The sequence below is a fragment of the Periplaneta americana genome, chromosome 7 (assembly GCF_040183065.1).
Source record: "Periplaneta americana isolate PAMFEO1 chromosome 7, P.americana_PAMFEO1_priV1, whole genome shotgun sequence".
Lineage (NCBI taxonomy): Eukaryota > Metazoa > Arthropoda > Insecta > Blattodea > Blattidae > Periplaneta > Periplaneta americana.
Genome location: NC_091123.1, coordinates 5,185,147 through 5,207,500, shown reverse-complemented (window position 1 = coordinate 5,207,500; position 22,354 = coordinate 5,185,147). Strand labels below are relative to the sequence as shown.

At 37.4% G+C, this 22,354-nt stretch overlaps 1 protein-coding gene across 3 annotated transcripts in view; it reads left to right on the top strand.

The window, feature by feature from the left end:
- LOC138702834 (huntingtin-interacting protein 1-like) overlaps positions 1–22,354 on the top strand; it is a 178,819-nt gene that overhangs the window by 142,104 nt on the left and 14,361 nt on the right. For all 3 annotated transcript variants that reach the window (XM_069830154.1, XM_069830155.1, XM_069830156.1), the window contains exons 9-17: positions 6,695–6,833; positions 8,094–8,178; positions 10,662–10,750; positions 10,942–11,148; positions 13,089–13,269; positions 13,667–13,756; positions 14,921–15,118; positions 16,958–17,211; positions 21,604–21,756. In XM_069830154.1, the coding sequence (XP_069686255.1) occupies positions 6,695–6,833; positions 8,094–8,178; positions 10,662–10,750; positions 10,942–11,148; positions 13,089–13,269; positions 13,667–13,756; positions 14,921–15,118; positions 16,958–17,211; positions 21,604–21,756 (1,396 nt within the window). The remainder of the gene's footprint in view (positions 1–6,694; positions 6,834–8,093; positions 8,179–10,661; positions 10,751–10,941; positions 11,149–13,088; positions 13,270–13,666; positions 13,757–14,920; positions 15,119–16,957; positions 17,212–21,603; positions 21,757–22,354) is intronic.

The window sequence follows — 22,354 nt, the reverse complement described above, 5'->3', positions numbered from 1 at the left end:
ATTAAGAACATTAAATCCAGACGTTTGAGATGGGCAGACATGTAGCACGTATGGGCAAATCCAGAAATGCATATAGAGTGTTAGTTGGGAGGCCGGAGGGAAAAAGACCTTTGGGGAGGCCGAGACGTAGATGGGAGAATAATATTAAAATGGATTTGAGGGAGGTGGGATATGATGATAGAGAATGGATTAATCTTGCTCAGGATAGGGACCAATGGCGGGCTTATGTGAGGGCGGCAATGAACCTCCGGGTTCCTTAAAAGCCAGTAAGTACTATAAAAATTAAAGCAGGGACATGCATGTGATTGAGATAGAATTAAATATCTTACTCATTCAGTTATTCACACTATAACTGAACACGTGGAAACATTGCTAACTTTTTCTTAATTTTTTTCCAGTAGTCAAGTAGTGTTTTCTACACACAGTTGACATTTTTGACTTTCCACAAATACTTTAGCCTGAGAAAGCGTACTAAGCATCTATTTTAACTTATTTCTGTATCATAAAACCCAACACTCAGTGATATTCCACTCTTGCACTGATAAAACACCCCTATACCATATCATTATTATCTTCGTGTGCACAGGATGAGGGGTTAGGTACAGCTTACAGCAGTAAAATTTTTGGAAATATTCATCATTTTTTCCCTCAGTTACTGTATCTTGTACATTAATGAAAAATGGTATGTGAAAAAAAATATTTTTAAGATTAAAAAAAAAAATTATACAGTATATATATATATATATATTTTCAAAATTAAAAATGGTGGTACTTTACTGTGCAGTGATGAAGTGTTTCCTTCATAACTCATAAACTTGTTAACTTTTTCGTATTCTCTCTCTCTTATTTTATTGCTGAAACTCATGTTTACAGTATCATCCTCTTTCAACTACATTCTTTAATAAATAATACGTTTTTTTTTTTATTTTGTGTTACAACGAAATACTGATATTTGACCATTTTTAAATGAATGAATTTTTATCAGACAATCTATCAAAGGTAGAGAAGTGATCTTGCATCATATTGTAGATATAACATGCATAAATACACACAAAAAATTTCATCACGGAATGTTGGATAGTTTTTTAGATATGTGGAAAATGCTTCATCACTGCACAGTGAACTGAATTTTGAAAAAAAGAGATGTAAATAATTTATTTTAAATCGTAAAAATATTTCTTTCATATAGCAGAAGAACAGTGTTTTACACATACTAATTTTCATTATTGTACAAGATACAGTAATGAAGGAAAGAAATGTTGAATATTTCCAAAATTTTTCTGCTGTAAGCTGTACCTAACCCCTTAAGTTCTTATTTTATTTTTCCATTACAGTTTTTCTCACAGCTTCAAAATACCCGTTTTCTTCTTTATAATCTCGTTGGGTACGTTTGAGTTTTACCGATGGTGAACATCTTCATGATCTGAATAATTTCAAGGGAAAAATGTTCCGGGGCTGGGTATCAATCCTGAGACCTTTGGCTGATCGCACCAATGCTCTACCAATTGAGCTACCCAGGAACTACACCTGACACGGTCTTAATTTTTCCCTTTATATCCACACACGTCAGGAGGGTTGACAAGGTGCCAGAAACCCAACTTTGATTGCACCCGGCCCCAGAACAATTTTTCCTTGAAATTATACAAGTCTGCTTCACAGGGAGTATACCTGAAAGCCAGATTTGCATCTTCATGGTCTGCTTAACAAGCAAATTTATCTCGCTGATTCGCATGAAGCACTTTTACTCTGGTGATAAGATCAAGCACAACTCTTGTGTTTGATGACATAATGACAACTACCAAACTAAAGTAAAAAAGTAGGCCTAGAACTCTTATTGAGTAAAATTTCTGGAAACAATTGAATTTCAATACAGGCAATCTTGATGAATATTACAGGTAGTGCTGTACCATTAAAATCTGAATTCCAAAGGTGGCTGTCCATTCATTAGCATGGAAAGTGGGTAGAACAGAGATACATAAGGATAAGGTAACTACTGAAGCTTTCCTGGCGACATGATAATTCGAAATTTTCTCGGGCTTCCAATCGGCGCACAGCTCCTCGGCTGGCTCCTCTCTCTGGTACTATAAATTAAGGAGCTAGGTACCCTCAGATATCATTTAACCCTGAAGATGAGGAAGATGAACATCCTCGAAACGTCGGTGGATCACCAACTTATGACCTGGCTGGAAGCCCAAGAAAATTTCGAATTAAGGATAAGGTAGTTTTACTGCTTTTTTTTTTTTTTTTTTTCATTGTTGGTAACTCTATAGCATCTATTAGATGCTTTAGTTGTGCTAACAGATGGAGTTACTTGTCAACACAATGTGACGCTGAAATGTGTGTTCAGATTACTGCCCAGCGACAGTTCTGATGTATTTTTTTTTTATTTTTGATGATTAGTTAATTAATATTAACCCGGCACACTCACAATCACACTCACATTCATACAAATTTCCAGACTCTAGACACCCAGGGAATTCTTCTTCTTCAAGAAAAATTCACCGAGCGCCAAGCCCGGGAATCGAATCCGGGACCTCCTGATCTGGAAGCCAGCATGCTGAGTTTTACTGTAGTATGCATTTTATATATAAAAAAATGCAGATTGACTGTAGTTGCCTTGACACCACTTTTTGTTATTGTTACTGTCACAATAGCAGCATAATGGCTAATTTATAACTATAACGTCACCATGGTTACGTCCTAGTTCTGTTCGAAATCATAATATGTATCGCTCACCTTCATTAAAATAACGTTTATTTCTTCGAGTATATTTCATTTTTTTTTTAAATTGAAATTGGATGTGCTACTGAAATCAAACATTTATTTTAGGAAGTCAGCCTACTAGGGCAAAGTTGATACATTCGTACATGGGACAGAAAATTGATTTCCTTGTCATGCAGAGTGTAGACTTCTGAATAAAACTGGCAAATATGAGGAAGAAAATGACAGTTCCACAGAGGAGCACTCCACGCTACATTCCGGTTGATATGTTGAAAACCATCCTTAAGAAAGAACTGTAATTCCCTATTATTGAGTAGAACATTAATTTATTGTTGGATTTATATATCATTATAATGCAAATTCTGGCTTATAATTAATAAAAAAAATGGTTTGATTTAAATTTTCTTGTAGTTAATGAAGATAAAACAATAGCTGTATAATTTTCTTTAAATAATAAAGACAATAAACTAATTGCATTAATATTAAAAATTAAAATACATAATTTTGATTTCCGATATTTATTGCAGCTGTTCTTTTCCAACATATTTGAATGGCACAAGTGACTTGTGAGAGATTTTGACGTCCTCAGAGATGAATAATATTTCTGAAGCATTAAAAGCAATGTTACCTGATTTAAACCAAAATAGCTTATAGTTTGAATATTTATATCATACTAGCCGTACCCGTGCGCTCCGCTGCACCCATTAGAAATAAATATAAAGTAATTACATAATTAAAATAGGACGTTTGATCCAGGGAACATTCGTGTTTGATAGAAGGATAAATCGTTTATTATGTTACTTAATTTAAATTGTATCCAAATAATTAAAATGCTATCATTTTGATCCAGCCATAAAAATTATTGTAGGAAATACAGGACACGAATGCCTATCAAGTTGTTTGTGCATAAGAGGCTATTTTAATCTTACCTGTCCTCGATTCACTTAGAAGTTACTGTAATAACATTATAGCATTATGTCCATCTAGAGAAACTACACTTTCCAATGGTGAAATAATAATTAATTATACAAATCGGTTAATTTAGCTTCCGATATTACTTCATACAAACACAGAAACATTCTCTGTAGGCTATCTTTCATAGCTTTCGATTGTTGTTGTCCAAGGCCCCTTATAGACGAAGTCATTTGTTTTTTATTTCATTACACAGACTTAGATGGCGTTGTTATTGTAATTTTGAAACTCATTTTTCTCATTAAATATCAATCCTATCAAAATTTTGCGTGGAATAAAACTTATCGGAAATTATTTTTAAAGAAACTTTTGTTATGTAATATTTTTCATGAAAATTAATAATAAGGGAGATATTTCGATTTATTTAATTCAAGTCCCCTTATAACCACCCTTTTAAATAAAATATTTTGAATGCCATATAGCCTAAATTCTAAGTTACAACGAACTTAATTTATATTCCAATTTTCATATAAATCGGTTCAGCCATTATCACTTGAAAAGGTAACAAACATCCAGACGGACAGACATACAAACAAAAATTTCAAAAAAGCGATTTTCGGTTTCAGGGCGGCTAATTATATATGTTAGGACCAATTATTTTTGGAAAATCGAAAATTACCACAAAAATTTCTGCTACAGATTTATTATTAGTATAGATTCAGGATTCAGAAGAACTTGAAAAAAATTGTAGTATCACTTATTTATAGACAAATATGTGTATAATTTTCAGACTTACTAAACACTTGTATTGTATGTTTTTCTCAATATTTACATCAAATTACTGGTGTGAATCAAGCTTTTTTGACACGAATAACATAAAAAAATAGTGTGACTCACTTTTCAAGATGCTTTATCATTATCCACTACCTTTCTGACCTTCAACTTATATAAAAATCATCAATAAACATCGTACTCTTTTCTCTCATTGTGAAGTTCTGGATTCACTTAAATATAAAACAGATGTAAAAACGTTTTGCTAACAAAGCTATTAAAGTACCATAAGTTATTGTTAGGGATGTGATTTTATGGTGATTATTTTACCCTGATTTCGATGATTAAAATGGTTTAATTTTGGTGAATATGTTGTAAAAAAAACAATGTTGCACAAATTTTGTACCCTAAAGAAACTTAAACAATCCCTTTGAAACTTAAGAGAAAATTGTTTGCATCATTAATGAAATTCACAATTAAATTTCATTTGACTGTGAAGGGATTATGGCACTGCTTTCTTGATCTCACAAAGGCAGTTGTTGTGAGAAATAGAAATAATCGTTGTCTGCTTGCACTGCTCTCTGGAAGTAGTTCCTGAAACTATGTGTACATCGTTGTCAGATGTCACACACATGTAATGCTGAATGATCAAATATATAGAAACGTTCATGTGTATTTTATGACGAAAATTTTCACATTTTATGTCGAAGAAAGAGTCATTTTTCGTGCGAATTCTGCATTAAACCTGACTTTTATTGAAAATATCGTGATTATGAAATAATTTCGCGGATATATTCCACTTAGTTTTGGACTTTCATTAAAGGGTTTGCACTTTCCATGCATAAAATAGTTTTTAACACATTTCGCCTATATCATTAATAGCAAAAAAGTCACACCCCTAGTTGTTGTTAATAAATATGTATATTAGATACCATGTAAAACATTTCCTTTGCTGTAATTAACCCAAAAACATTTTTTTCTCAAGCATTTGAGTACCTACCTACCTCTCTTCACACGCATGCAAAATAGCCAACACATAAGACATCATCGTATTCATCATCATACACAATCTCGCTCTCGCGCTTGTGGAATACCCTACCCAGTGACATCAGAGACTGTCGGAATTTAGTAGTGTTCAAAAGCAAACTTATTAAGCATTTTCTTACTGCGTAGAGTAGGTTTAATTTTTACTTAATTAATAAAAGAAAGGCTTCTCTCTTAACTTTTACAATAAACTGCCTAGCTTTTATTAATCAGTTAATCTTTTATTACTTTGATTTTTATTGTATTTGTAAATTTAATATTAATTGTAATTATAATTGTAATTGTATTCTTAAGGCTTTACCAACAACCAAAAATGTATTTAAAAATAGGCTTAAGGACCTTACTAATAGACGGTAATTATACACAGTATTTAAAGGGTGTAAATGATATTTTGTTATTGAAGTGTTGTATCAGTGAAGAAGTATGTCGTGTCAGTGAAGTGTGTTGTGTCAGTGAAACGTGTTCCTGTCAGTGAAGCTTTATAGTTTATAGTGGCAGTGCAAAGTATTTGAACAGTGAAATGTTTTTGAAGTGTTAGTGAAATCAGGATAGAATCAGTGAAATGTGTCGTAGTTCCAGTGCAGTGAGTGAGTTGGCAGCGAAATGAGTGTAATGTTGAAAGGTACTTGTGCAGATATGAACATATACTCGTGGGTTTTAGTTCGATCTTAGTTTTAAGATACAAATTAGAATATTTCAAATGTTATTTTAAGTGATCGTTTCATTTAATTTAGTATATTCCCTGTTGTTGTTGTTGTTATTATTATTATTATTAGTATTAATTATTAGTATTATCATTAATTGTATTTTTAATTAATAAGTTTATTATTGTCATTATTGAGTGTAATTAGTTACCACTGCCACCGGGTATATACCCATTGCAGTGTAAATAAATACATACATAATATTGTAGTTGTAATCCCCTGGTAGAGGGGAAGAGAAGGCTTGATGGCGTTATCTCTACCAGATTAAATAAATAAATTAATTAATTAATTAAAAATGCTAATTTCTGTTCTCTGGCCTGCGTCAAAACACAAAAAAAAAAAAACTATGTGACCCTTCAAAAAATAAATGATAATGGGAACTGCTGGTATAGGACTTCCATGCCAGAAGCTAACTGCGCATTTGTTGTCATTACTAGTGATTCATATTTAATCAAAGTGGGGCTGCCATTTGTCATGCATTATTGTGTGAATTTTGAAAGCCATAAGCAACAAACGTGTAACTGCAGTACTTCTCGTTGCAGGGACAATCTGATAGAACACCTGCAGCAGGAGATCAGCCGTCTGAGGGCAGAAATACAGAGACTGATCCTCGAGCATCAGAGAATAGTGGATCAGCTTAATGAAAGAATCGGAGAACTGCAAGTTGACTTGGCAACAAAGGTCAGTTATGTCGTTTAATAGGTAAGAGCTTTTTATTGAGGAATCTCTTATACTTAACAGACATTGTAGAGTCACGGTCATGGATGGCAACTCGTGCTCACAAAGTCTAAAAAACCTTGAAAGAGAGAAAGATAGACGGAGCCAGCTGCAGCAGTTACGAGTTGTTTGTAGTTTCGCTGCAAAAGCCACGGTGCGCTCTGGCGGCTCATGCAGGTGGTCGTGATGTCTACTCCACGATTTGAATTTCAGAATGACGCATGGTACAATAATTATAGTAATTTTAGACAGACTGTACCTAAGCACTCCTAACAAAATGATATTATTTCCTAGCTTTGTAAATTAGTTTAGTACTGGAAACACAAACTGAATACAGCCTTTTCAAGAGACAAAAATATAGCTGCAACACTTATTTATTATTACACTATTTGTTAATCTTTCTTATTATATGTCTTATTTGAAACATAGAACACGAGAATTTTCAAGTCCTTATACATTAAAGAGTATTCCTCTGTTCTCAGAAAGGTAATAGTCTGTATTCGCAAACAGTCACAAATTCAAGGAAGTATTTTTCACATGTCACGGCAGATGAAATAAACTTACTTCTAAGCTCTTTCTGTACATTGAGAGCTTTTACACTTCTTTCCTTTAACTCAAGCACATACATTATATATGGAAGCAAAGATCAACTCCATAGGATATATGGACATGCTACAGAATTTCCTATTTCCTCAAATCGAGCAAATAGAAATGGAGTTGCAAATCATCTTTCAACAAGATGGACCATCATCTATTTTGCAAGCCATGTCCAAGAAGAGTTAAATCATTGATTTCCAGGCCGATGGGTTGGCAGAAATGGACCTATTCCACGGCCCATTAGAAGTCCGGATCTTACTCCATTGGACTTCTACCATTAGGTCTATGTCAAGAATGAGGTCTACATTGAAATAATTGAGAATCTTGATCACTTAAAACGGAGAATTACACAAGTAATCACAAGCATTACACAGATGTTCTTGTCAAAGTGCGGGCTGAAATTGGATTTTGCTTAGACGTCTGTCGTACTAGTAATGGGAATCATATAGAAATTTACTAACGTTATTTGGAAAATGTTTGAGTTAATTAATTATAAGGATCTTCAATCCATTACACATAATACATGCTTCACAGTGAACTCGTAAAACCCCACCATTCATTGTCTGGAACGCTGTACTTTCTTTGGTTGTAAGTTACAGATTGTTCATAAAAGTTCTTTTCTTGCAGGACAGTGAACTACTGCAAGAGAGACAGTTGAAGGAGGACCTACTGCAGCAGACAGAAGCTGTTTCAAAACTCCAGGAAAATGAAAGTGAGTGGATATACTTAGGTGACACACTTTATATCTTTCTTTATGAAAACTGTATAAACGAAATTTTGTAGCCTGTAATTTGCTAGCTCTATCTTTGGGATTAGAATATGCTTAAGTATAATGTTTTAAAATACAAGCATCTTCAGTAGTTAGTAGTACGTTGGTTTGTTGCTGTAAGAAATCTGTTACTAGATCAATTCATAATACAGGGTGAGTCAAAAGTCTGGAACAATATAGATGTCTTCCATATGCTTGATTTTCGATTACTATAGTTGTTACCAGTATTTGTAAGACCAAATGCTCTACCAGTGACACATTCGATTCTAGCCCTCAGCTATCTCAAAAGCCACAATTTTAGATGCAGCTGTGAAATTTTAAATGGAAAGGAGGTCATGTAGGTACTCAGAATCATGTGAAATTTTCTGAAAAAATCAATGGTGTAGTCCGTTTTGAGATATCTCTAACCGTTTTCAAGTTATTTAAAGATAACTGTCATAATGACACAAACATTATTTACTGTATCTACAGATATTTTGTAGATGGAACAGTACTAAAGAGGCTTTGGAAAAGGTATTTTTATGCAATTCTGGTAATTAACTTTTCCTGCTTTACAGTTTGGTTAACCTGTGACAGTTTCAGTGCATTGTTGTGATTATTTGAAGCTTTCCTATAACAAATTTCTTGATTTTCGTGATGGCATTATCGAAAGAGAGAAGAATTGATATCATTCTTCATTCTGGTAGGTTAAGCCACAGAAATGTTGCAGCAGACTGGACGAACAGTTCCCTGGACATTGGATTGGTCAGCATGGACCAATAGGATGGCCGGCCAGGTCTCCAGATTTTCTTGATTTTTTCTTTTGGGGTTACATAAAGAGATTGGTGTATGAAGAGAATGTGCTACTGGTAGAGCATTTGGTCTTACAAATACTGGTAACACCTACAGTAATCGAAAATCAATAATATGGAAGATATTTATATGGTTCCAGACTTTTGATTCACCCTATATGTTAGACACAAACAGTGAACATAGAGGAAGACCACTGTTACGATACAGTGATGATGTTGATTAAGCAAAACTTTGTAACATTGTTCGTTGAATAGCAAAGAGTCTTGTGAAGCCAATAATACTGTCAGAATACTTAAAATATTGAGAAACGTTTTTAATGTAAAACTGTTATATCCTTGACAATGAAGAAATGTGGTCACACTTTCTGTTAATACGGAGACATCACCTACTGCAATGGTGTGGAGCACAGAGAAAACAGATAGTCGTATATTACTAATTAGCAGTGGCGTAGCGTCAATGTAAGCTAAAAAGCTCAGCTTCCCCAATTAATAATAATTTCATAACAAACCTGCAGTCTATGGACAAAATTATTTATTAATTTTAACAGAATTTATGATTACGCGTTAAATATTGTGATGCGGCAGCTCAGGATGATTTGTGATGCAACAGTAAACTAGAAGCCTGCACACACCAGCTTCCAAGCAGACTGGTTTCTCACACAATTCTTCTGTGTAACCCACCCCGCAGATTTTCCATCCCTTTTTAAGTAAACTATCCTGGTCGCAAGGCTAGCAAGAAGCTAGCTTTAACATTTAAAATAAGTAGTTTCCGAGTTATCCCTTTTCGTCAGTTGTGTTCAGTTGAAGTGTTAGTGTGCATTGTGGCTGATATAATAAATAATGAGTGAAATAACAGTTCCTGACACTAATTTACTTGAATTTTTTAGGACAATTCTATTATCAAGACTGACTTAAAAACAAAAGAGTGATCTAAAAAACAAATGACAGACTCCCTTGCTGTCAATGAAGGACACAACCAAAAGACAGACGCGTACTTACGTAATGATACTAATATTGTATCTATTGACCGTTAATATTGTGATTCCTTAAGTATGACAGGGAGTGAGCTAATGATATATGTATACGTGTCTATTTGATGTGTAAACGTGAAATCATATTTTACTACGTATCATTTGAGGTCATGCCTTATTGGTGTTACTTACGAGGTTCCAACCAATCTTCGACTGTTGACTTGACATTGACTACTGTTTATTTTAAGACTATATTTTTGTAATACGTTTTCTCATATTGCATGAAAGACAACTTGAATTAACTTCCCCTGCTCAAAATTTCATGCTACGCCACTGTAATTACTAAATAATTTCAACATCTGACATCACTTATTTACATTGCTTAGGATCAGTGGGAGTGATGTCACACTATAACAGTAAAATTGTTAGACAGTCCACTTAGGCAAGGGGAGTAAGGGAGTATGCAATAGTAATGTGAACTAACCTATAATGAATGAATCCATCATGCACGCAAATGTAACAAAGTTATGATAGGTATATGCACAAACTAATTATCACAACAACAGCATACCCACGCAATTATAGAGATTCTATGAATTCCTTGTCAGTTTTTTTAGGCTGTAAATCTGGAGTTACGACTTTTTTTTGTTTAAATTTATTGCAGAAAAGAGTAAAACAACAGAAGAAAAATTCCAGAAGCTGAAGGAAGTTTACACTAAACTAAGAGAAGAACATATCCAACTGATTCGAACGGTAAGCAGTGAAGTCTATTAAACTAGTACTGGGTTAATTGAGCCTCAATTTTCAGTTAATGATTTCACTACACACTTACTCATATCTGCTTGACCAATAGTTAGGAAAGTGTGTTATTACGAGTATGTAGTAACAAACCATCATGTATTTGGTTGCCTTGACAACATAACTGGCATTTGTTTTGTTTGCAGAAAGCTGACATAGACAAGCAGTTGATCAGTGCGAAGAACGTGGGAGAGACAGCACTGAGATCGAAGGCACTGGCCGAGTCCAAGATTCAGGAGCTGGTGCAGGAGAAGTCGAAGGCAGAGGAGTCGATGCAGAAATCCTCCAATGAAATGCAGGCGGAACTGGTGTCTCTCAGGCAAAGCCAGGAGTCGGCCAAATCTGAAAATCAGGTCGGGGAAAAAGTTACAAAAGATGTTTCTTATTTAATGAGAGAGAGTTGGAGAATGTAAGTGTTTTATTTTCTAGGGAACTATATGTAAGTTCTGAGGTGAAGGGTGGGGGGAAGCAATTTTATTATGTTGTTTCAGCTCAGATTTCATTATAGAAGAATAAAATTTATATTATTTTGAGACCTATGTTCTAAAACATATGTTGTAAAACCTGACTTGACTAGTTTTCACTCTCTGTAAGTGTTTGGATAGAGTTTTTCAGCTGATTGTTTTTTTATAGTTTCATAGGTACTCATAGCAGTTTTTTTTTTTTTTAAAGATGTTTCCCATCCAGAATTTGGCTATGAATGCAAAGCATTTGAAAAGACCTCCCATAACAACAGATGTTTGTTATTGAAGTTTTGTTATGTGAAATGGAAATAAGATAATGGAAACAATAAATAGAGAAAGCAGCGAATAGGGATTATAAAGAATGGGCACTTCGCGTCAGTACCTTTGATGTAGCCGGACTGATTTCAATGACCTTCAAGTCAGCTAAAGCGTGAGATTCTGCTTTCTCCCTAGAGTTGGCGCTGACATCACACCAGCTAGCAGTCGACACAGCGGAAATATAACACATATAATTAATACATCTAGGTACATTATGTACTCAAATAAAATAAATTGGATCCACAAAATAATAAATCCGTCATTAACTGTAACGTCTAGACTCTAGAGTTCCTTTATAATGAGAGTTGAGACGTTGACCCCAACAACAATTAAAATATGTAATGATTTGATAGCGCTGAAAATGGAAAAACAAAACTCTTACGAGAAGTAAAACCATATACCTATATTATATTATATACAATATTAAACGAATTTGATACTTAATTTTATAATGTATTATATTATTTTATAATATAATTTATTATATCTGAAATATAAACAATTATTATTACAACTAGTTCGTCACTGAGAAATAAGGAAAAGCTGTTAACTGGAATTTATTTGAAGCAAAGCGTTACTGGATTATGCAATAAGGTAGGCGATGTTTGGATCCTGTGTCTCAACTCTATTCTCAATTATTATCTTAGCCTATGCTCGATTACACTAACCTCTAGCGCTTGAAAGTGGAACTAAACGCTGGCGCACAGAGAAACAAAACACAGGCAAATTCGCTCAGTGTCCATTCTTTATAATCCCTATTTGCTGGAGAAACCTTCTATACTTTCATAATCAGTCCAGTAAGTTAATATCTTCTTACAAATATGGGTACAGATTTATGAAACTCTATTCCTGTGAGATTAAATGAACAATAAACTCCACTGCTTTTAAACAACAAATGCTCACATCAAAATATTCCATTCCTTCTCTAAAGAGACATTGTCCAGGTTTTCAAAATTTCATAAAAATTACCGAAGATGTGGACAATTAGATTATCTCTAACATTCGAAAAACTTTGTACATCTTGATTACACAACTTATAACACTATATCACTTCTGAATATGTATTATATGTCTTTCTCGTGTTAAATTCTATCGTACCTGGTTAACATGTTTCGGTCTGTTATCGGCCTTCTTCAGAACTGACTGTTGCTGGTCTTGGCGCCTTTTGTTTTGTTTCCTGTGGGGGTGTGTTTGTGTATAATGTGGAGTCAAAGAGTGTGTGTGTTCTGAAATTGAGTTGTGTGTTGAGAATTTCATTTGGGTGTGTTCTTGTGTGTCATTCACACAGTCTTTCAAATTGATGAGTATTCATCCTGTTGTAAGAACAATTTTCTTCTCTTTCTATATTTGTAAAAGATATTGACATTCAATTTTGAAGTGAGGGGAATAACCTCTACAATGAGAGATTTTTTTAAAGCCTCATCAGGGCCCCATTTTGATTTATCCATGTATAGGTAATAGAAGTTACATAGAGTACAGCATCTGAAAATTGTGTGACTTGCTTGTTGCAGAATCTGGCATGCAAGGTGGAATGGTTGCTTGGAGAGAAGAGTTCTGTGGAGTCAGAGCTCCAGGATCTTCTGTCCCAGAAGGAAGATCTTGATGTGCGGCTGAGAGAGACTGAAGCGAAAATGAAGGAATTGGAGACCCGACTGCAACAAGAGAAACAAGACAAACTGTACAAATTACTGGGTATGAGCTTGTATGCATTTAATGCCTCTCGAATTATAGAAAGTTTAATTGTAATACCTATCCAAGAAGTAGTTTGCTTTGATTTGGTTGGCAGAGGGCAGTAAAAATGTATCATACATTTACAGCATGTAAAAGAACGCCGCCAGACAAAATCTAGTGGTTATTTCTCGCTAAAACGTTAAAATTGAAGTGTGCCAGTTACCATCCCCACTATGAGTGGCAATGAATTCCTCCTCAGAGGTACATCCACCTCTGGAATTGAATTCAACTGTACGAGACCAGCAGAATTTCAGGGGGGTGCATGTTTGTTGATGTTAGCAATCAAACAGTCTGCTGTCATACACAAAACGTTTCTTATAATTAGTGCAATAACAGTCCGATTTTTATTTGTTTCCAGTGACGTGTATATCGCAAGCAGAAGAAATAGTACAAAAATCAATTCATGAAGTCGACAATCCAGCCATCTCTGCTGTAACATGCACACCTGGTAAGGCATTAAATTACGCCTCTATACTCTGTTGATTAATACCCTGTATATATTGTAACTTTATTCTCAAAACAACAATAATCACTTTCTACAATTTAATTTAAACACTCACGTCAACAATGGAATTTCCACTCCACACAGCAACACAAATTCGTTATTGCACTCCACAGACGACAATGACAATTTACTTGGATTATTGTGAACAACAATGTACTGCTAATCTCAACTAATGTTCACAAAGCACTATTTACAACACAAAACTGTCAGTTCTCAGTTCACAGTTCGTTTGCCTTGGCTAGTTCTTCTAGCTCAGTCACTCAAGTTCAGTATCTCGAACCTAAGACTTCCAGAGACAGTTCACAGCACTCGAACTCAAGACTTCTGGATACGCCGCACTCGCCTGGTCGCTGCCACAGTTGCGGTCCTCCTCAAGTCGAACTCAGGTCTCGAAGGCTGGCTTCCTTGCTCGTTCACTGCTGCCTCACAAGACTGACTCGCTGTTCTAAACTGAACTGGCCTCTCGAAGGCTGCTCGCTTTTATTTGTTAGGTAACACTTCGCGAGCCTTCGATTTCTGGACGATTCTCGGTCTCCCCATCACTCGGACTCCAGACGTTTCCTTTACGTCTGTCGCAGTTGGTTTTCTCCCTTCGCCATGCGCCGCGCCCCAGTGCTGGCCTTTCTCTCTCTCCCCGCGCACAGCTGCCAGCGTCTCGCAGCTTTGAATCTCCCTTCTCCGCCGCCTTCCTCCCCTCGGAGCTCACCTCGTCTCTCGCGCCTCCTTTCTTATCGCGCGCCCTCCCTTCTGCCGGACGCGCGTTCGACTTCCGATGCAGCTATCACAATACTCTGTTCATTAACACTCTGTATATATTATTATTTCTTTTACTGCAGTTGAAAATTCCGATTCAAATCTTTCCTGAGTAATTCACCATTGCTTTCGTTCTCATTTAGATCGACAGTATATCAATTAAAGTGGTTAATTGCGTGTTAAATAATATTAATAGTCTTGAGGCTTTGTGAACATCAGTTATTCAGGAGAAATGCATGACCTGACGAAAGCTACAATTAGTACAATTTCTAATGTACAGTAATTGAATTGTGTGTCAGTGCATTCATTATCATTTTCATGTCAAAATGCTGACTTCTGATTTGACTGTTACAGATTACTTCCGAACTTTAATAGAACCGGTTCAGACTTCCTTAAGTGGTCTTGGGAACTCGTTCCAGAGTTTCCGTTCAGACTCCACAGGCATAAACAAGCTGGTTCAAGACTTGATAAACATGGCACAGCTCCTGTCAAACTACTTGTTGCGAGGGAAGACGACTTCCAACACATCGCCTGACATCGAGTTTGGTGAACGTGAGTATTAACCATTCTAAATCATACCTATGATCATATCAACATTTTACTCACACACCTTAAAAAACCACATGCTAAGGTGAATCACCCTCTATATGTAACTTTATATAACATTATACTATATGCATCCGAAGGGAAAAGACGTAATTTTAATTATTAGGCTAAATTTTAGTGAAACATTTTAATTCTAATCAGTGATCTAGATCAGTCTCATGGCCTAGTGGTCAGAATTTCTGGCCACAGTTCATTAGATCCCTGATTCGATTCCCTGTTAGAACACAGGGATTGTTTCTTATAGGAAATTGTTTCTGTGTTCGTCCATGATCTGGGATTTTGGGTTAAGTTTGGATTTAAGATCTCTCCTGGTGCTACATAATCATACATGGTCATCCTACCATATCACTGATACAACGTAACTCCACCTTCCAGATGCCCCAACCTCAGAAGTGAGTTATACATAAGCCACTGCCAGGAGGGAAGACCAAACATGTCGAAACATAACGTAGTGGCATAGGGGGAAAAAAATCAATGATCTGTGTGTTCAGAAAAAAACTTTGTGTTCACTATGTGCTGGAACCCTCACATAGTCGAATACCCAAAAGTCTTTCTTAAACACAATTTTCATGAATGCCTAAAATCTCAGACATATTTGTTTACTGCATATATTTCCATCTTTTCATATTGGAGTGTGTCTTCTCACTTTATAGATCTCTTGGATATGGAGCAACAAGTTTTGATGGAGAAATCATTGCAATAAGTGAAAGTCTCAGGAATCTTCTATGCCATATCAATAAATTTAGGAATGCAGTTATATTGTCAGACTCCAAAGCAGCTATTCTATCAATAGTCTCTAAACACACACCTTCATCTCAAACAGCAGAAATAACTAAAATGCTCTCTCAATTAATATCACTCAATAAAAGAATTGTATTCCAATGGATACCATCCCATTGTGGAATCCTGGGAAACGAGAATGCGGATGCTTTAGCAAAGAAGGGCAGCACTGCTACTTACAGGCCTGTTACTAAATCTACGTATTACTCTGTGAAAAGATTTATTAAATCTACATACTTAGACTTCAACAAACAAAATTTGATAACACAATCGCAAGGGAAAAATTGGAACTCTCTGCATCAAAATCCACAGTTAATTCCCGATTTACCACGCAAATCGTCCGTAGCTGCATTTAGATTGGCAACAGGCCATGATTGTTTGGCCAAACACCTGCATAGAATTGGAATATATCAGTCCCCTAACTGCCCATTGTGCAACTCAAACCAAGAAATGAATTCGGAACGCCTCAAAATCTGTGCTTCAGTGGCTGACCATGATAATATCTTTGAAAAATATTGGAGTGCAAGAGGTCAAATGACTTTATTGTCAAACGCCTGGCATTAGAAAACAACAACAACATAATTCTTTGACCTAGGTTTCATCCCTGGCTTACCCCTGATTTTTAACTTGTGTTGGCCAAGCTCTTTGTCTAGGTAACATGGGTTTTCTTCAGGAGCTCCAGTTCCCCTGTGGCATCCCAAAAAATCTCCATTATCATCTCATCTCATTGTGGGTGTAGCATAGACCAGCCTCCTATGGCGCACTCTGGGCAACGACTCTGTTGATAAATTGATCTACACAACTGGCTTGATAGGGCGAATGACGAGCAGTCAAGTACTGACCATTAGGGGGAAAAATTATAGACCTCCTTCCACACACGAATAGTAGAAAACCATTGCCTGGAATGACCCCCCATATTGTAGGCTTGTCTCACTTTCTCCTATGAATGAACTGTACCAGAAGTAAATGACCGGGTTAAATAGTTGATGATGCGATTGATTGCAGACATAGCAGAAGTGTGCAAGATGGTAGGGACCTCAGCCCTGAGCCTGCTGGCCAGCATCAAGGACAGGAACAAGGTGGACGAAGTGGCAGGCAACATCGTCTCCGTGAAGGCCAGGGTGAGCGAGGTGGCCGGGCTCATCGACAAGCTGACGGACACCCTGAAGGGAGACTCTGCCGAGATGATAGGCGACCTGGTGGAGTCGGAGCTCGCTGGCATGGACAAGGCCATCGAGGAGGCTGCCAAGAGGATAGAAGTACGTCTGCTGCTGCATTACTCATCCAGGAGCCTTCTCTCCTTTCTTCCTCTTTCCTTCATTTTCTTGTTAGAACCCTATTTTTCTGCTTCTCCTCTTCCTCTTTTTTTCTCTCGTAGTTTTTCCTTATCTTTTTTTCATATTTCTGCTGTTTTTTCTCTAATCCTTCTCCTCCTCTTCAGCATGATCACTTTGCTCCTCCTTTATCCATCTTTTCTTCCTTCTACTCATCTTTATCTTCCCCTTCCTTTTCTTGCTTTTTTATACTGTGACTTTCAATTTAAAACAATAATGTAACCTTTATTGTTACAACAATAATCACTTTCTATAATTTAATTTAAACCCTCCCGTCAACAATGGGATTTCCACTCCACACAGCAACACAGTATTCGTTATTAAACTCCACAGACGACAATGACAATTCACTTGTATTATTGAGAACAACAATGTACTGCTAATCTCAACTAATGTTCACAAAACCAAACCAAACTGTCAGTTCTCAGTTCACAGTTCGTTGCCTTGGCTAGTTCTTCTAGCTCATTCACTCAAGTTCACAGAATATCGAACCCAAGACTTCCAGAGACAGTCCACTGAACTTCGAACTCAGGGCCCCCAACTGCGGTCCACTGCACGTCGAACCAAAGGCTCTGGATATGCCGCATTCGCCAGGACGCTCCCACAGTTGCGGACACACTCAAGTCGAACTCCGGTCTCGAAGCTGGCTTCACTGCTACACAAGACTGACTGGCTTGCTGACCAAAAACTAACAACTGGCTGGCTCCTTCTTCGCGTCTCCTATTTATCACTAAACCATAGTTTCGAGAAAGTACTGTTTCCAGTGTCTTCCACCTGTTATTCGCGGCTTCTGTTTCCGCACATCTGTTCGGGAGGTTTCGTCCCCCCCTTCACCTTGCACAGCGAAACACCTACAGCTTTGCGTTCCCTTTCGCCTCGCGCCGCAGTGTTGGCCTTCCTCTCTCTCTCCGCGCACAGCTGCCAGCATCATGCAGCTTTCTCTCTTCTGCGGGACGTGCTTTCGATTCTCGACACGGCTGTCACAATATTTTCTTATTCCATTTCCTCTTCTTTTTGTGTTCTCTTCTCTTTTTTCTTGTATTTCTCTCGTTTTTCCTCCATCCACGTCCTTCCTTTTTCTCTTTTTCTTCCTTCTTTTCTTTATTTATTATCCTTTACTGCGCCTGCTTCTTGTTTCCTTCTCTTTTCCATTCTTTGTCGTTTCTCTTTTCCTTTCTTCTGCGTTTTATCTCCCCTTTGTAGCCTCTTTCCTTTCCTTTTATCTCATTTCTTCTATTCCTCTTGTTACTTGCTTTTCACCTTTGACCCTTAAAGTGTCTCACTGTTATCTTCTTCCCCGCTCTCTTTTTCTTCTTTCCTGTTCCTCCTATTTCCATAATCCTCTTCTCTCAGCCAGCTGTAATGGCAAGCTAGTAGATATATCTGATGTACTGTTCTGCACTCCACAATATGATTCTCATGGATAAATCGTAAAACAGCAAACGCCAGTAGGGGCACCTTGGCACCTCGCTCGCCTGCTCTCTCTCTCTACTATCTGCCCTGCTTCGGTGGATCACTGCCTACTGCCTCTCACATATTTCATATTTTACAACACAACACAATACAACCAAATTGATATGCATTAGACAACCACATATGTACTAAGACATATCCAACGACACACATTGCATTTCTGCAATACGTTATGGCAGTTTCCTTGAACATAAGTAGATTCATTTTCCCTTCTACCACCAACTCGTCTCGGTAGCCGACAGTGGCGTAGCGTCAATGTAAGCTAAAAAGCTCAGCTTCCCCAGTTAATAATAATTTCATAATAAACCTGCAATTTATGAAGAAAATTATTTATTAATTTTAATAGAATTTATGTTTACGCATTAAATATTGTGATGCGGCAGCTCAGGATGATTTGTGATGCAGCAGTAAACAAGAAGCCTGCACACACCAGCTTCCAAGCAGGCCGGTTTCCTCTGTGTAATCCACCCCGCAGATTTCCCATCCCTTCCTAAGCTACCCTGGTCGCAAGGCTCGCAAAGAAGCTAGCTTTAACATTTTAAATAAGTAGTTTCCGCGTTATCCCTTTTCGTCAGATGTGTTCAGTTGAAGTGTTAGTGTGCATTGTGGCTGATATAATAAATAATGAGCGAAATAACAGTTCCTGACACTAATTTACTTGAATTTTTTTAGGACAATTGTATTATCAAAACTGACTTACGAACAAAAGTGTGATTTAAAAAACAAATGACCGACTCCCTTGCTGTCAATGAAGGACACAACCAAAAGACAGACGCATACTTGCGTAATGATACTAATATTGTGATTTCTCTAAGTATGAGAGGGAGTGAGCTAATGCTATACGTATACGTGTCTATTTGTTAAGAGATATGTGTAAACCGTGAAATCGTATTTTATTACGTATCATTTGAGGTCATGCCTTATTGGTGTTACTTACGAGGTTCCAACCAATCTTCGACTGCTGACTTGAAATTGACTACTATTTATTTTAAGACTGTATTTTTGTAATACGTTTTCTCATATTGCATGAAAGACAACTTGAGTTAGCTTCCCCTGCTCAAAATTTCATGCTACGCCACTGGTAGCCGAGAGGTCTAAAGCGTGACCAAAAAGCGTGCGTGCGTTTTGTTAGGAAGATCAACAGATCGAATACTATCCTCTGCTAAGTCGTAAGAAAAAAAAAAGAGAGAGACATGAAGCAAGGAAGAGAGGAGGAGAGGCTGGAGAGGGAAACAGGACGGAGTTCCACTTTTGCTTCGTAGATGCCGCATTCACTCTTTTTGTTCCACTTTCCTCCACTAGATGTCATCCCACCCTAAACCTCTATTTCCACTCTTTCCCGCTAGAGTGTGTGGTGAGCTTGTAGGGGAAAAGTGGAAAGGGGTCATGGGCGGAGCTTAGCTTTTGCTGTTTTACGATTTGCCCATCATTCCTTCTCATGTCCTAAACTACAGCCGGCCAGTCTTCAGCTCTGACATTACTCTTGGAAAGAGAAGAAAGAAGGAGAGAGAAAGATAGTGACCAGCATTGCCAACCTGTGGCATTTTGAAGTTGTGAAAATAACCTCGAAATTCCACTGTGGATGAAACTATTCTGCTAAATTTTAACCTTAAAACACTCTGGTTCGGTTTAAAGTAACGTTTTTAATTCTATTGTAATTTGCTGTTACAAGACTTGAGTTCTGATTTGCGAAGATTAATTCAACCGCAGTTTGCAATGCTGGGAGAGAGGCGGGCACTAGAGGTTAACGTTGTCTGCTAGAACCAACCAGCTATGAGCATCTGATGTATTTAGCGCGATGTTGCCACTTCTTTTTTATGCGAAGCATGTGGCGAACGAGTCGTTAGTTCTTTGTGTTATAGTACAGGCGAAGTAGTTGTGTTGTTTTGTGCTTGAGCGATTTACGGTGCCTGTAAACCTTGTTATTGATATAGTAATATGGCCAGTGGTCATCAGAATCGAAAAGGAAAAAATCGGTTCTTGATGAATTTATATATTATGCAGATTGCGTGAATATTTTGAGAAGGAGCGAGACAATGGAGAACCTCTTCTCCCTGTTACGAAAGTGGTAGATAGAGTTTGTGACGCTTTGAAGGTGGGGAAAAAACAACAGTTAAAAGTGAGTATTAATAGATTCTAAGGAAAGTAGAGTCTGTTTCATTTGATACACTTTCATTATAATGATATTCCCATAGTCTGTGTTAATATACTGTAGGCCTATGTAAAATTTACATACGTGTTCGCATTAGTTTTTATTCTGTTATAATTATTTAGCTGTGTACGTTAACGAAAGATGCGATCTACGTTTGTGTAAAATGATTTACATAAGCAGTCGCATTAGTTTTTTTTTTTTTTGTGATCTACGCTAGCTGTGTACATTAATGAAGGATATGATCTTAGTTATATGTAAAATGATTTACAGGCATCCCTACGCGTTCGAATTAGTTTTTATTCTGCGCCACAAAATCGGCCGGTGAGCACGTGACAGTTTTCATTCTGTCTATACATATCGGCAACACTGTCTCCCTCAGTCACGAGAAACGTCAGGGCCGGAGAACGATCAGCTGTACTGTACTGTACTGTCTTGCACTCCATTATAAGATATCCATTTTTTGTACTATCTGTGATCCTGAATGAATTGTAACCTGTGTCCCTCTTCCAGGAGTTATCCCTCAGAGTTCTCTCTCGAATTCCTGATCCCGACCTTACACACCCAGAGCCCAAGCCACTATCGTTGTTCACTCAGGTGGAGCGGACCTGTCCCCAGGTACGTCACTTAATGTTACATAGGTTTGACAGCTACAGCCCGGTGGCGGTGTGACATGCTTGTTGTATACCTTGCAGGAGATGTTGAGCAAGTCGAGAGCTGCTGATTCGGGACTGAAACTCGAGGTGAACGAGAAGATCCTGGACTCGTGCACAACTCTGATGCAAGCCATCAGGGTGCTGGTCCAGAAGTCCAGGCTGCTGCAGGCAGAGATCGTTGCTCAAGGGAAGGTGAGGAGAACAGGGCGTGCATTGCATGCTTTCTTTATATTCTGAAGTAACGACATGTGATAACATCATTATTTTACTCACATCATAATTACGAGGCGTGTTCTTAAAGTAAGTTCCGTTTTCAGTTATAGCCGTCGCATCGCTGCAATCGTTATTTTGCGCATGCGTGTTTTCTTCTTCAGTCCTCAGGCAAGCTGTGCATGCAGTTTCAGAGCTTCAGTCCGTGTGTGTGGTTAATTGTGATCAGTTGAAATGTTTAAAGTGATCGAGCACCCCGCCGACTGTGAGATGCGCTCTGTTATCCATTTCTTGAATGCGAGAAACATCAAACCAGCTGACATTCATCGTCAACTTTGTGAGGTGTATGGTGATGATGCCATTAGTGATGGAATGGTCAGGAGATGGGTTAGGAAGTTCAATGAGGGCCGCGTCTCTGTGTATGACGGGCAGCGTACTGGTCGGCCATTTTTGATCAATGACGATTTGGTGTGTGCTGTCGATGAAAAAATTGATGAGGACAGGAACAAATTGACCATCCCCCCTACAGCCTGTATTTGGCTCCGAGTGACTTTCATCTCTTCCTGCACCCCAAGAAGTT